This window comes from Citrus sinensis, chromosome 1, assembly GCF_022201045.2.
Source record: "Citrus sinensis cultivar Valencia sweet orange chromosome 1, DVS_A1.0, whole genome shotgun sequence".
Lineage (NCBI taxonomy): Eukaryota > Viridiplantae > Streptophyta > Magnoliopsida > Sapindales > Rutaceae > Citrus > Citrus sinensis.
The window spans coordinates 491,093-505,463 of NC_068556.1; the positions used below are offsets into that span (position 1 = coordinate 491,093).

General features: G+C 32.4%; 1 protein-coding gene across 1 annotated transcript; it reads right to left on the bottom strand.

The window, feature by feature from the left end:
* Positions 1 to 604: 604 nt before the first annotated feature.
* On the bottom strand, positions 605 to 2,639 carry LOC102623658 (probable WRKY transcription factor 17). The gene is made up of 3 exons (XM_006483485.4): positions 1,757 to 2,639; positions 1,115 to 1,240; positions 605 to 1,014 (listed from the first exon to the last, which is right to left on the bottom strand). Exons 1-3 carry the CDS (start codon positions 2,476 to 2,478, stop codon positions 837 to 839), a joined length of 1,026 nt encoding a protein of 341 aa, XP_006483548.1. The 5' UTR covers positions 2,479 to 2,639; the 3' UTR covers positions 605 to 836.
* Positions 2,640 to 14,371: the final 11,732 nt, after the last annotated feature.

A 14,371-nucleotide genomic window follows, 5' to 3' on the forward strand; every position in this document is an offset into this window, starting at 1 on the left:
AAACCACAGCCTCAGTTTCACAATTTGACTTCGACGTCGCCCATTCGGATACATTAATTAATACAAGCAGATATCAGATTTAATAGTCCATCAAAACTCCCACCAAATCCCTCCACGAAATTGAACGTGCGTTTCTACTTATGCTTTCATTGTCACACTAATTGATCAATTTCAATAAAAATTAGCACAAATCAGCAAGAGAAAACTATGACAAAATAAAAAAAAAAAATCAACTATCAACAATTAATTTCTAAGTGATTACCAACTATCAACAGGAGAATTCACGAGATTTAATTTTAAAAAGAAAGATTTCGAACTAGTTATAAAAAAACCAACCATCAACAGGTCGATATATAGCACAGACACCCAAAACCCATGAGCATTCAGCAATTGATTTTGCATGTAGACCGGGATTAAAAGATTCAAAGAGAAATAATTTTTCATTTTTGGTTGAAATTTACGGCTTTTCCAATCAGCAGCCGGTAGGCCATGATATAATGTCGCAAAATCATTATTGGGCTTTGGCTACCTAATTGAACCACTTGACTTCCACTCACATTTCAGAGCATATCTCATTCACATTTAAGAATCATGAACTTGCACATAATAAAACAATCCCATATCATATAACTACCGAATGACAATTTAATTAATTAATTAATTTTTTTTTAAATTTTACTCCAACAAAATTTACATTAATACCCTCCATCCGACCTTCCATCGGCCCCGCAACAACATCGATATTAGAAAATGCTACCGCGTCTTGTCATTATCTTCCCACCCACTTTCCTTTATCAATTCTCTCTCTCTCTACTTTTTCTTTTTTGTTCATTTTCTCACGTTGACTCGAAAACCAAACCCACTCCAGCAGGGGCCGCGTTCTCCTGCATCGCGGCCTGCGAATGCCGGTGCTCTCCTTCGTACGTCACAATCAGCATCGTTGGATCGTCTGGTGCCCTCTCCACGTGTTTCCTGGCTGGGCACCCTCTCATTGTACTGCACTTGTAATAGCCGCTGAATATACATAAACAAAAAAATATTTATCAGTGACCACTGATCTTAAAAATTTGATCGAAATCAACGGCTGGATTATCAGTGGGTCCAGATCAGTTACCGTGGGTATGGTGAGCCCTTGATCGGCTTTTGACCATACTTCCTCCAAGAATACTCGTCCGGTGGAATATCGGCTATTTTTGAACTAATCGCCGGCACTCTAATAGTTTTCTTTACTCGGTTTTTCCTGAAATCAATTAAAAAAAAAAATTAGACGTCGACTATTTCTTCCCAATATCTCACTATCGTACGCTGTTGGTGCAATCTATTATGAGCCTTGTGTGTTCTGTCTACGGTCTACGCTAACTGTGTAAAAGTCAAAATCAACGTAACCAAGTCTAAGCACGCCTCAGAAAAATGGGAAAATGACAAAACTAACACAAATTTCAATACTTTTTTTATTCGAGTCTTTATTGACATCGTTAGGCGTGCGCTGTCTACTCCTTCGCATCTATGCGTTTACCCAACAACTCGTTGACCGGTAACTCGACCGATTTCTCAGATCGAGTCCGATTCCAACCGTCTCAAACTCGACCGAATTTCGTAAATAACAAACAAAATGTTTAGACCCGAGTTGACTCGGTAAATCAGCAAATATCATCGATAATTTTTCACACGAGAAAACGCCTAAAAGTTCTCAGTAAAAATTTGAAGCGTATGTCTGTGCGAAAATGTGCCGAACGTGAAATTTGACAACACGTACCTTCTCTTAGAGCAGTGACACTTGTTGTTGCCAGAGGTGGAGCCGGAGAACTTGCCGGAAAGATCATCGGAATGATCTTTATGATCTTGACACCTCTTCTTGTAAGGCTGAGCCGCGAGCGGCGGCTTTCCAGCGGAAACAGCAGGAGCTTGTGGCGCCAGGAAGATCGAAGATCCTCCTTGCTTCCCGTTCGAAACGCTGCCGTCTCCGGTGATAGCAGAGGACATGAAGGACGAGTTCGACGACACACAGAAGCTGTCTTTGGAAAACTCGAGCTCAGTGCTCTTGACGTTTCCGCTAAACAAACTAGGTTTTGTAAAATCAAGAGTCAGACTGTGCGGCTGTGACTGGACGTAACTCGCCGTAGAGGGAGCGACAGCCATCGTAGGAGCAGGCGGAGTAAGAGTTAAGGTCTGTGTGTGCGGAGAGTTGCCTGAGGCGGCGGCGGCTGGCGCAGATGCAGATGAAGATGAAGGCGAAGAGTGAACCGGCCCGCGCCTGAACCGGGCGTGACCGGTTCGGTTGAGCAGGGAAATGACTTTTTTGAACTTAGAGACGGTGAGATCGGTGAGGTCCGAGCAGTCAACGTGATTCGAGGATTGGTGATGAGACATGAGGCGGATCAGGTGCTCCATGCTTTTGATCCCTTGCGTTGCAGCTTCTTGTATCGCCGTCTGATCTTCCATCATCCTTTTTGGAAATCCCATCAGCTCCACCGCCATGATTTAGAAAAACGAAAAAGTTTCTGCTACCAAAGGAGAGCAATTTGGAAAAGCCTCAAGATGTCATTCGACGAAACCCTTTGAAAAAGTAAAACTTAAGGCTGAGGCTGCGAGGGTGGAGGCTCTCTCTCTTCCTTGAATCGTTGAGAGAAGATACAGGGGTGGGGAAGATATTATAGAGGAAGTGGGGGTGACCGGATGACCGGGAGAGGGTGAGTTTAGTCAAAGCGTGGGGTTTTGATCCAACGGTTCAGAGTGGTTTGACGATTTCTATGGTGATTAAACAAATCAGAGGTTGGTCTTGTTTGAATTTTAAAAAAGTAACAAATATTAGTATGTGGGTGGTGGGGACCCTGTGGAAAAAGTATTATCGGGGTCTTAGGAGTGCTTTTTGGTTTTGAATTTTCAATGTGTTTGACAAAACGAAGAGCGACTTTGCCAAGTTCAAACTCCGTATATAATCACTGTAATTTGCATGTTTTATAGCGCATTTTTAATTAAATATATACGTTGGAAATCCTTTCTTTATATTTTCCTCTCTCTTTATCTCTCATTATTTAATAAATGATTGAGATTAAATTTTTTATTTATTTCTTATTTTCTTTACAGTTGAACTAGTTTTTTTTACTAAATTATAAAGACAAAAGGGAGATAAAGAGACAGAAATAAAAAAGAAAATTATAATTCATAAATTATTAAATATATATCTAAAATGTCGTATGTTTTGACATAGAATTTTTTAAAACCTTTAATTAATTATGTATTGCAAGGTGTCAAATAATTTTTTATCTACCATGAATATGCTGCTTTCACAATTTTATCAAATGAGTATCATACTATTTTCAAATGAATAAACATCAAATATCATACTAGTTAAGATAAAAATCTATATCTCGCTTATTGCATACAAATATGGTTGAAAAGTTGAGATTTTTCCTAAGGAGAGAGGGTTGTATTGTAATTCTCCACTAAATTGTAAGTTTACTCTTTTATTTTAAAGTTGCTCGATTTTGAACAAATGTGCAAGTTTGAGAAAATAATAAAATAATCGAGTAACGACAAGCCTCGATAAATTTTCCCGAGAAAAATGTCACAAAAAACGCATCAAGGGCACTACGGGAGTTCAACAAAGCTGACTTAAAAGTGGGGATCACGTGGAATCACCATTTTCTTTAATCCGAAACTGTTGACCAAATTTCGCTCGTACAGGGAACGGATATCGCCAGTGACTCATCATGCACCGTCCGATTTCATCCAAGTAATCTAACGTTTGTTATGTAGCTTAGGGAGTTGACTATGACTTTTATTAATTTAAGGAAACTCCCGAATTGGTAAGACGATTAAGCTGTTGACACGTGGCGAATGCATGCAAAATTGACGGGGCCCACTGCTGTCAAAGTTCTTTTTTCTTTTTTCTTTTTTCATTAATGTAATAAGATTATTAGGCTACGCTTAGGTGTAATTTTGACTTTATCATTGGAAATTAGTCATGTTTTCCTAAATCTAGAACTTGACCTAAAAATTACTTCCAATATTGATTATTGAATGTTTAAATTAGAAGGTAAAATATTATCTAAAGATTATATCATTAAACAAATGATAATTTTAGAGAGTAATTGGAAATATATTATAAAATTCGGATATACTTTTAACATAGCGGGGATCTCAATTGACTTGACATTTTATATGTCATTCATTTACAATAAAAATCAATTAATATCAAATTATTTATAACACATCAATTGTATTATAAATCATGAGTAATGATACAGCCACAAATTCTTGTACAAACTTATTTTGTACAAACTGACGTGGCATTAATTCATTGGTTGAATGAAAATATAAATTAATAAAAACAAATCACGTGGGCCAAGTGATATTTAATTTAACCAATCTTATCATGCCACATCAGTTTGTGCAAAATAAGTTTGTATAAGAGTTTGTGGATGTATTATTACTCTATAAATCATATGTACCAACTTGCATAATTTAGGAAAATATTATTTTTAATAATAAATTTAATGAAACTTTTATCAAACACATGTATATTTAATCTCTTTATAAATAAATCTTACTTGTTAGTTGACATATGTCAGTTACATGCATTCGTTATTAGTCTAATATTTATATGACGATCTTACTTTATTACATTCTAAGTAATGCTATTATTAGATTGCTTGAGATCAATAATTCGAAATTTATGTCAAAATTTTAAGTTAAAAATTTATATATATATATATATTTCCAATCAAGAATCCTCAATTATATTCAAACTAGGGATGAGTTAAAAAATAAAAAGAAATCTCTAATTTAATTTATCTCTAGTTTAATATAGTTAGAGATCATTGCTGAAAACTCACTCTATTTACACACACACACACACACACACACATACAAATTGATGCAATACTATTATAAGATTATCACATATAACATATTGTTTGTTATCATTAAGAATAATACAATGTTTATAAAGTAATACTTAATTTTCAAGTCGTATTTGTGTGGGTAGTCTTGTTGATGATATGATAGTGCAGTCAGTACTTGTGCTGAACATTTTTAGATTATTTATGAGGTGCAACATTTATTTTTACTGAAGCATGATTTCAAGATTAGCTTAGATAAAATTAAATTTGTTTTCTTGGGGGGATTTATCATGAAACAATGAGAAAATATATTTGAATAGATTGGAAACTTGGGTTTGACCCTGCGAGGTGTGGTGCCGGGGTGCCGGGCAGCCCTGGGCTTAATTAATCATCTGATTACTCATTTTAATAAACAAAATTCTAGAAGCTGAAGGCAATAGGCCTGAAATGAGTCATTCGCGATAAAGACATTAGAAATGTTCATTGTATATGAAAATATGTTTCATTGTTATAATTTATTAAGCAACTTGAACCTTCATAGTTTACAATATATGATTCAGATATGCGCCCATGCGACTTTAAATTTTGATTATGGCTTGTTTGACTTATCTCCCAAAATGTCATAGAAAAAGTTGCAATTTGAATAGAAAATTGTTGATTGATTTGATGTGACAATCCATGATATTCGTATGTGGATTTGATTCTTTCTTACCGATTTTTTTTTCTTTTTTAACAATAAATATGGTTCTTTATTTTTATTTTTTTTTTATAATGGAAAATAAGAAACAAAAGTCTAAGATAACAAAAAAAAAAAAAAAACCCCTCTTATTATAAGAAAATTTGGGAGTCATTTGATTTGTTAGTTAAAGCATTTAAAATTCTATTGTTGACTTTTAATTGGTCGTATCTTTAGTTGATGTACATATTATGCTTCCCATGTTGTTGATAAGGGAATAAATATATATTACTGGTTCGATCCTCTGCGATATTCCCCTTCAAAATTTGATCACAACAAAATAAGAATAGGATCCTTTTGATTTTCTTTGAAAAAAAAAATACCTTTTAAAAAAAAAGTCAAAATAATAAAGAAAAAGATAAAAGCTCTCAAAGCATTTCTTAGTAAATTAATTGCTAATGGTTTCGTACGTCAAACAATATAAGATGCTCAAACAAGTGCCAGGTCATGGACATCGATGCAGGTTTGGTCGTGTTCTGTTCGAAGTCAAAACCCACAGCACGATTAATTGAATAGAATAATCTTTAAGCCAAACTTACGAGAGGAGGCAAAGGCATTTAAAAAAAAAAAAAACTAAAATCCAAATGGGTCGGTTTAAATTTATGTAATCAAGCTGAACCGAATCAATCAATTTATGTAATCCAAGCTGGTTTAAAAGTTAATTAGGTCGGATTATCAGAATTTTATTTATTTATTAATATTTTGAATATTGAAACTAAATCATGACTTGATTCGTGAATTAAATTGAATCGGTTCATGCAATTTGCACATTCTAACTTTTTTATTATAATTTTATTTATTAACTAAGAGCAGGAAAACGTAATTTGTGCATTTGTTTAATTAAAGCTTGAATTATAAGATTAATATTTTGTTTAAGATGCATAAATCTGAAAAAGGTTGGCGAGCGGAGCGGTGGGGAGGCTTCTTAACAATTTCATAGGCTCTCTCAATGTTAAATAAAATCAATAGGGATGCTTCCACTAATTTTAGAAAGTAGGTACATCCTCTCTCTACTCTACATAGACCCAACTTGCGTATTGTTTAACCTCGTATTAATTAAAAATACCAAGATTACATAACTTTAATGTATGTTAGTGTGTAGCCACTAAGCTCCAACCCAGAGGATCCCATTTTGAGGATTTGGTCATTTGATGGGGGTTACAAATTGGCCATTAAAACAAAGCACCGGATTCATCAAATATTGTGATGTCTCTTAACCGATCTTATTTTGTTTGCCTTATTAATACTTTAAGACAGTGCTCGACTTATTATAATTGATTAATTTGCCACCATATCTTTTGCCATTCATATGAATTGATCGTAAAGAGCAGGTGCATTAAACTCTATAGTTGACTTGAAACCTATGAATAATACATAAGAAAATAATAATAATAATTGCAAAACATGTTCTTTTTTTTTTTTAAACCCCTTAGTTGTGTATAGGTCGATAAAAGGGACAACAAAATCTCTAACCCAATCTCAACTTTAGTTTTTTTTTTTTTAATACTGTTATATAGGACTGTAGGTATTACAATTAATATTTATAAATAAATTCTACAATTAAGACTTTCTTCGTGACATGTACTCTTTTAAAGCGCTGCTCAAATTCTTTAAATCCTCTCAAATATTCGAGAGCTGTCCACTCCACTCACATTTCGTGAGAAATAGACTGACTACACTCAATTATTTGATAATTGATGGAGGATTGTAAATAATCTCCATAAATACTTTTATGAAGCCTCAAACCCTTATACTCAATATTATAAGTGCAAGAACTCCCCTACTGAACCAAAGGCTTATTGGTCAATCTCAACGTTAGATGCTTCGTAACTCAGCGTTTCATTTGAACATCTCAAAGTACTTTTTTTAACATATTTAACTCGTTCGGCAATAGATTTATTGCAAATTGACGTTTGACTTTTGAGGCATTGACAAAGGGCAGTCACGTGTTTGCGCACTAAACAAATATTATTTTGTTCACAAGTTTGGTGGGCGACAACTCAGACATTTTCAATTAAATCATGGGCCTAAATATTAAATAAAACGACCGTCAACTTCTCGAACACCATAAACAAATATCTCCAAACAAATTTTATTATATGGTGAGTGAGTGACGGACGGACCATCGAGGCATTTCGATTCCCTAGTCCTCCAAGATCAGCAAAATATAAAACGTTTCCCAGTCAAATCTTCTAAACGCATCGACAGCAACAAGGTCCATACGCTTTCGCAAATATGACAGGAAGTAGTTTGATTGTGTTGACTAGTATTTGGGGTATTTTTTCACAGATATGGTTCGACTTTTCCAAAACCGAATCAAAGCGATATGTTTCATTCAATTCTAAAATCTATATGGGATCAGTTTGGTTCGATTTTTCTAAGAAATCGAGCTAACACTAAATATATAAACAAAATAAAAATTTTGATGTAAAAAAAAAAAAATAACAGAATTGATCAAGCCCAATTTTAAATCCAATATTGCTGTAAATCCTATAAATGACCAAACTACAATTACAGATTGAAATTTGGCCATTGAGTGAGAGAATAAATTAGTCATTTCAATAACAAACATGGACCTATTGGCTACAAATAGACAAGCTATATGCTTATTTGTAGAAAGGTATAAACTAGAGACAAGGAGTTATTTTTGCATTTCCAAACAATGGTGCACTTCAAATGATTTATAATACGGATGTGAAACTGCGGTTTGGATCAAGCTTTTTCAAGCCGAGGCCCAAGCCATCAGAGTGGAAGGACAAGTAGGGATGGCAGTTTAACTCGGACCGGATTCAACCCGCATTGGAATAAAATAAATCCGACATTTGGAATTGATTTCATCAACCTACATATATCCGAGTGCGGTTTTGGATTTGGATAAATCCGAAAATCTGAAACCTGGACCCGCATATATTTATCTTAATATGATTTTTTAATTATTTTTATAAATAAATAGAAAAGAAAAATCAGACATGCCCTAATTCCCACTTTTACAAACGCAGCCACCAAAGTCCAAACCAAAAACCATTCTTTTCACATCTCTTCAACTCTTTCTCTTTCATCTTAATCTTCTTCACCTTCATACTTTCGTAGCCGCCCTAGCCAAAGCAAAGTATTTTTTTTCTCTCTCTTCAACTCTTCTTTTCATCAAATCATTGTCGTCACTCGTCATCACTTCGCCACCTTCACTGTGTTTCATGTTCATCATCATCATCGGTCGTCGCTTGTCTATCTATTTCATAGGTTTTGGTCAACGTTTGTCCACCTCCACAATTGCAATCGCGGCTGTGGCGTTGCGTTCGTCATCATCATCATTAGCCTCCATTCGTTGCTTCGCCAAATGCAGATCCTTAAAGTTCGTAAATATTGAATCCGCGAATCGTCAGTTTGGATTGTAGATATTGTGTTTGTGAATGTTTTATTGTTTTGAATCATTGAAATTAGAATTAAGATTTGTATTTGTGTATTTGTGAATGTTTTTTCGAATTGGGATTTGTATTCGTATTCGTATTCGGTTTCTTTAATTTTTTAGTTGATTAAGTGATCCAGGTTTAAAACCCGCAATCCAGAAACCTGAATTTTTCCGGGTTGAACCCGTACTGGACCCGCAGACAATAAATTCGGGTTTAAATCTGGATCCGGAACAATATTTTAGTATGCGGGTTTGGAACCGGAAAGGCCAAACCCGGACCCGGACCCGACTTCGGCTTTTGCCATCTCTAAGTACAAGGCTCAAATTTGGGCTGGGCTTGGGTTTTTATTTTTTTTATTTTTTTAAATTACTGTAAACTTCAAATGAGTTAATAATAATCAAGTTGTTATAATTAATAACGAATTAAAAAATATTTTAAAATAAAATAATAAATCAAGCAAATAAAGGTTTAGAGATTTAACTTTTAATACTAGATCTTTAATTCAAGCATATGCTTAATTAATTAACATTTAAAAGAGAGTTTAGTATTATAATTTTAAGTTTTTTTATTCAATATTGCCATATGAATTAAGGATTTAAGCTTTTTCTCTTTTTTTATTTATTATCCTAATTTATAAATTTATTATTTTAAAAAAATTTCTTATGCACTTGTCCAAATCCTTATATAGGAGGTCTGGGCCAAAGTCCATGGGAATGAGCCGCACTGAATTGAGCTTTTTTACCATCCCTAACCTTATTTCATATGGACTTAAAGTTGAGCTATTAACACCCATTTGAAAGTCTTAAGAAACCTCTTAAACTTTATTTTTATCAAAATCAAAGAGAGAGCGAGGGAGAGATTTAGCGGGTATTTAATTTTTTAACTTAATGACTTAATTAACATAATCTCAATCAATTAAGTCATTAAATTTGTTTTTTTAACTCAATGAAAATTTTTAGTCATTAAGTTATTAAGTCATTTTTTTTGTTAATCTAAAAAGTTTGAATGATATTATTAAAAGATATTCTCCAAAATATCCTATCTAATTAGTTATTTTCATCCTTACTTAAACAAGAACTGATTAATTATCATTATCATTCATCTCCATAACATATGATAATATAATAGTATATTTTTATTATTATTTCTATCTTTTTATATTCTTCAAATTAGCATTACTTATCTTTAAAAATTTTAATGGGTATTTTTTATACAATACATCACAAACTACATAAAATTGACTAACATATTCTAATTTAAAATATTAAAAGGATTGTTTTTATTTTAACATGATATTATGATAAAATACTATATTATTTATGTGTGCTGAGATGCTTATTATTTATTTAACATTTAAAACTTATAAAGACACACGGATTAAAGAGTATTTTGGTTTCATGAGGTGAGTCATTATGATCAATACCTGTGTTTGCCTTCCATGGAGGGGAGATAGCAAAGAACCTTCTTCCATGAGCTTCATTTTCGTGTAGAGAAGAAATTGTTAGATTGGCAGGAATGCATTTTTTTCTCGTGGGGGTAAAGAGGTTTTAATTAAGGTTGTCGCTCAGACAATTCTGGCATATACTATGATTGGTTTCCAGTTACTTATGAGAATGAGTGAACAGTTTCAACGGAAGTTCAATGCTTTTTTGTAGAGGTTGACTGCTCGTAAAAGATGAATTCACTAGGTGGGATGGTGAGCCTTTAGTAAACCAAAGAAACTGTGTGGATTAGATTTTTGCGATCTCTCTTGTTTTAATCAATCTATTTTGGCCAAGGTCCATTTTTTTTTTTTTTTTTTTGATTACATGAGACTATTGCTCAGATTACAACTCATATACATGAGACTATTACTGATATTTACAAATCAGACTATTACTGGGACCAACTGACATCAATGCTAATGGAGCTCTGCCCAGATTTTAACCCTCACAAATATTCGAGGGATGTCTACTCCTCACTCATGGGTAAGGGAGAAGACTACCTTCACTCAAATTAATTGAGAAAGGAAATACCCCCACAATGCTTTTGTGGGGGTTCGAACTGCTGCCCTCCAAGTTGGAGGGCAGCAGCCCTGGCCACTCGGGCTACTGCCCGAGTGGTTCCAAGGTCCATTTTTAGATTGTGGTGACTGATAAAAAAAAGTTGCTTCTGCTATATGATTAAATATGTTACTGATTTAAACAAAAAAAAAAAATTATTGGTGTCTGCTAAACTCTATTGTTGGTGTTTTTTTTTTTTTATTTAATTAGTAAAATAGACATGTTTAATCAGAAAGATTGGGCAAAGTCGTTGGATCTTACTTAATTATCGTACAACCTTTAAAGGTGTGGGCTACCGACAAAAGTCCATTTATCTTTTTTTTTTTTATAAAAGCTGCTATGAAATAATTATTAAATAAGTAACTTTTAAAAATTTTATCCAATGTTATTTTGTTAAAAGTTATGATACTTATAACTTTAACCTCAAATCTAAATGGGGGTTGAGGATGATTTGCTCGTATCACGCGTATTACGGGCTTGGTATTTTCATCATTTTCCTTTTCTTAAGGTAGATTTGGTCAGTAACCTTTCTTTTATTTAGAGAAGTACTCTTTGATCGAACAAGGTGGTAGATGGGGTGTAGGGGTAAGGTAAGACAATTAAAACATACCAAAATAATTGGATTCCACGGCAATTTCTGTTCAAACTTGTTTCTCTAATATATTTGGACAATTATGTGATCGTTGATCAGTTGGTAGTGCAAGGCAATTGTTGGAATGTTAATCTATTATAGGAATATTTTTTGAAAACTAATATTTCATAGATATTAACGATCAAGTTGCCTTCTCGTGTATCTCCTTCCAATATTGTTTTGCATTTTAACAAACAATGTGAGTATTTTGTTAAATCAGTCTACAAATTGGCTGTAACTCTTTGTGATCTGCATACTACTGGGTCTTCTACCATCCCTTGTGATTGGCTATAACTTTTGGATTTTCTGGAGTATGCTTATTCTGTGTTGTCTGTTACTAACTTTCAGCTATTGGTAACAGAGTATTTAAGAGGTGTATGATAATTCTTTATGTGGGAAACAGGCCATGTTTGCCTATAGTGTGTTTACTTATGCTTAGAGAGTTTTGGATACCTTTAGTTTATAGTAGAATTACAAGCAAATGGTGGTGAGAATCAGGGGATTCTAGGACAATATGAGTTCGGTAACTGGTATATTATGTAAAAATGTAAATCTTGGTGCAAGCCGGGAAAAGCCATTGGCGTGTTGGTTTAAGTTAACCACTGATGCTGTTGTGGATACAATTGATGGGTTAGTGGGATATGGGGCTGTTATACGAAATCATGAAGGGTTGGTAATACTTGCTGGGATTGATCAAAGGGGTATTCTGTGATGATATTGATATTCCTTAGAACAAAGCCTTATGCTTTGTGTCTGACTTACTCGAGAGATCGACCTGTCTTCGTTAACTGCTGAGTCGAATTCTTTGCAGGTTGTGCAATTAATGAGTGGTTTCCGTAGTAATCATACTGCGTTATTTTGGATCATTTTTATGTTCAACATTTATTTACACCGAAGCATGATTAGCGAAAAGCTGCAGATACTTTAGCACATCTTGCGATTCATTATAACGGTCTTTATGAATGGACGGTATAATTTTCTCCTCAATTAGTTTGTTATATTTGAGGATTTATTTTGGAAATAAATAGAGTATTTTATTCCAAAAAAAATTACAAGAGCACAAACATAAAAGTACTCATTTTCAGACTTTTAAGTTCGAAAAAAAAAAGGGTTTAAAATCATTATTAGATATTTAGGTGGCGTTTGTTTTTTAACTTAATGACTTAAAGTGACTTAACTTAATTAATTAAGTTAATTAGATGTGTTTGTTTTTATAACTTAATAAGACTTTTTAGATAATTTTGACTTAATAAAATAAGCCAAATTTTTTGACTTTTTACTTAATGGAGAAATCTGAATTAAGTCAATTACTTGCTAATGTCAAAAATATCCCTGCTTTATAATTTATTTTTCATGTTTATCTCAAAACTCACCCATAGACATTTACCTCACATAAAAATATCCCAATTTTTGCTTTTTTATATTATATACGATAAAATTTAAAATTTATGGTATTTTATATATTAAAATTCCAAAATAATTATGTATTCACTTGAATATAGTTTTACTTATAAATGTTAAAATATTGTGGTATTTAATTTATTATTTATTTGACATTCAAATTTAATAAGGATACAATGTAAAAGTACATATTTTCAGCTTTTTAAGTTAAAAAAAAAAAACAACTTAATACTTATTTTTCGAGATTCAGACAAAAAAACAAACATATTATTCAGATTCAGACATTCAGATTTATTCAGAATTCAGATTAATCCAAACATTTAATTCTATTTAAAATTTATAAAATTTAGACAATTCATGTTTATTCAAAATTTAAATTCTAACAGAATTCAGATTAATTCAGATTAATCCAAACATTTAATTCTATTTAAAATTTATAAAATTTAGACAATTCATGTTTATTCAAAATTTAAATTCTAGGAAAAAGTTACTTGACGATACTTGAGGCTATCCTAAGCAGTATTTCATAACTCAACCTCTTGTACATGGAATTTTGTAACTCTTTTTTTTATTAATATATTTTCAGATTTACATAAAAGAAATTAAATTAAAAAAAACCACCTCGCTTAAACTCATACTCGTAACTTTCTCTTTGTACCAGCTCCGAGGCTTTTTTGGGGGAATAATCTTCAAGAAATAAATTGAAGTTCTTAATTTTTCTTTTGAAGGAAACAAACAACGATGAACTGGTATTATTATTTATCTATTCTATGTTTTATAATTTTTATTTTCTAATACTGGTTTCAAAATAAGTTATTAACGCATTTCTATATTTACCAAAAACTAAAACATTTTCTATTATAAAATAAATATAAAAACATCATTCTAAAATATTACCAAACACACCCTTAAAACCAATGGGTTAGAACTTTATTAAGAAAAAAAAATGATAATGGAAATATAAAATTTAGAATATTCCAACTAGAAATCTTAAAAAAAAAAGGTAAACAATAACTATAAAGAAGGGAAAACAATTAAATTGGAGTCGTAATAGAGGGATATTAAATTTTATTTATGAAATCATAATAGAGAGATTTTTTTTGGGAGTAGTACTAGACATCTCAAATTTTTTTATCCAAAATAATTATCCCAAATAATATGGCATTAATCAATTAATTAGCGAGATAATATAATTAAATTTATTTAAATTTTGTAAAGAATTGTCAATCAATTCTAAATGAAAATATAAAATACGTTAATTTATTATGCGAGATTTATCTAGAAGGTTATTCGTGGAATTGTGACGG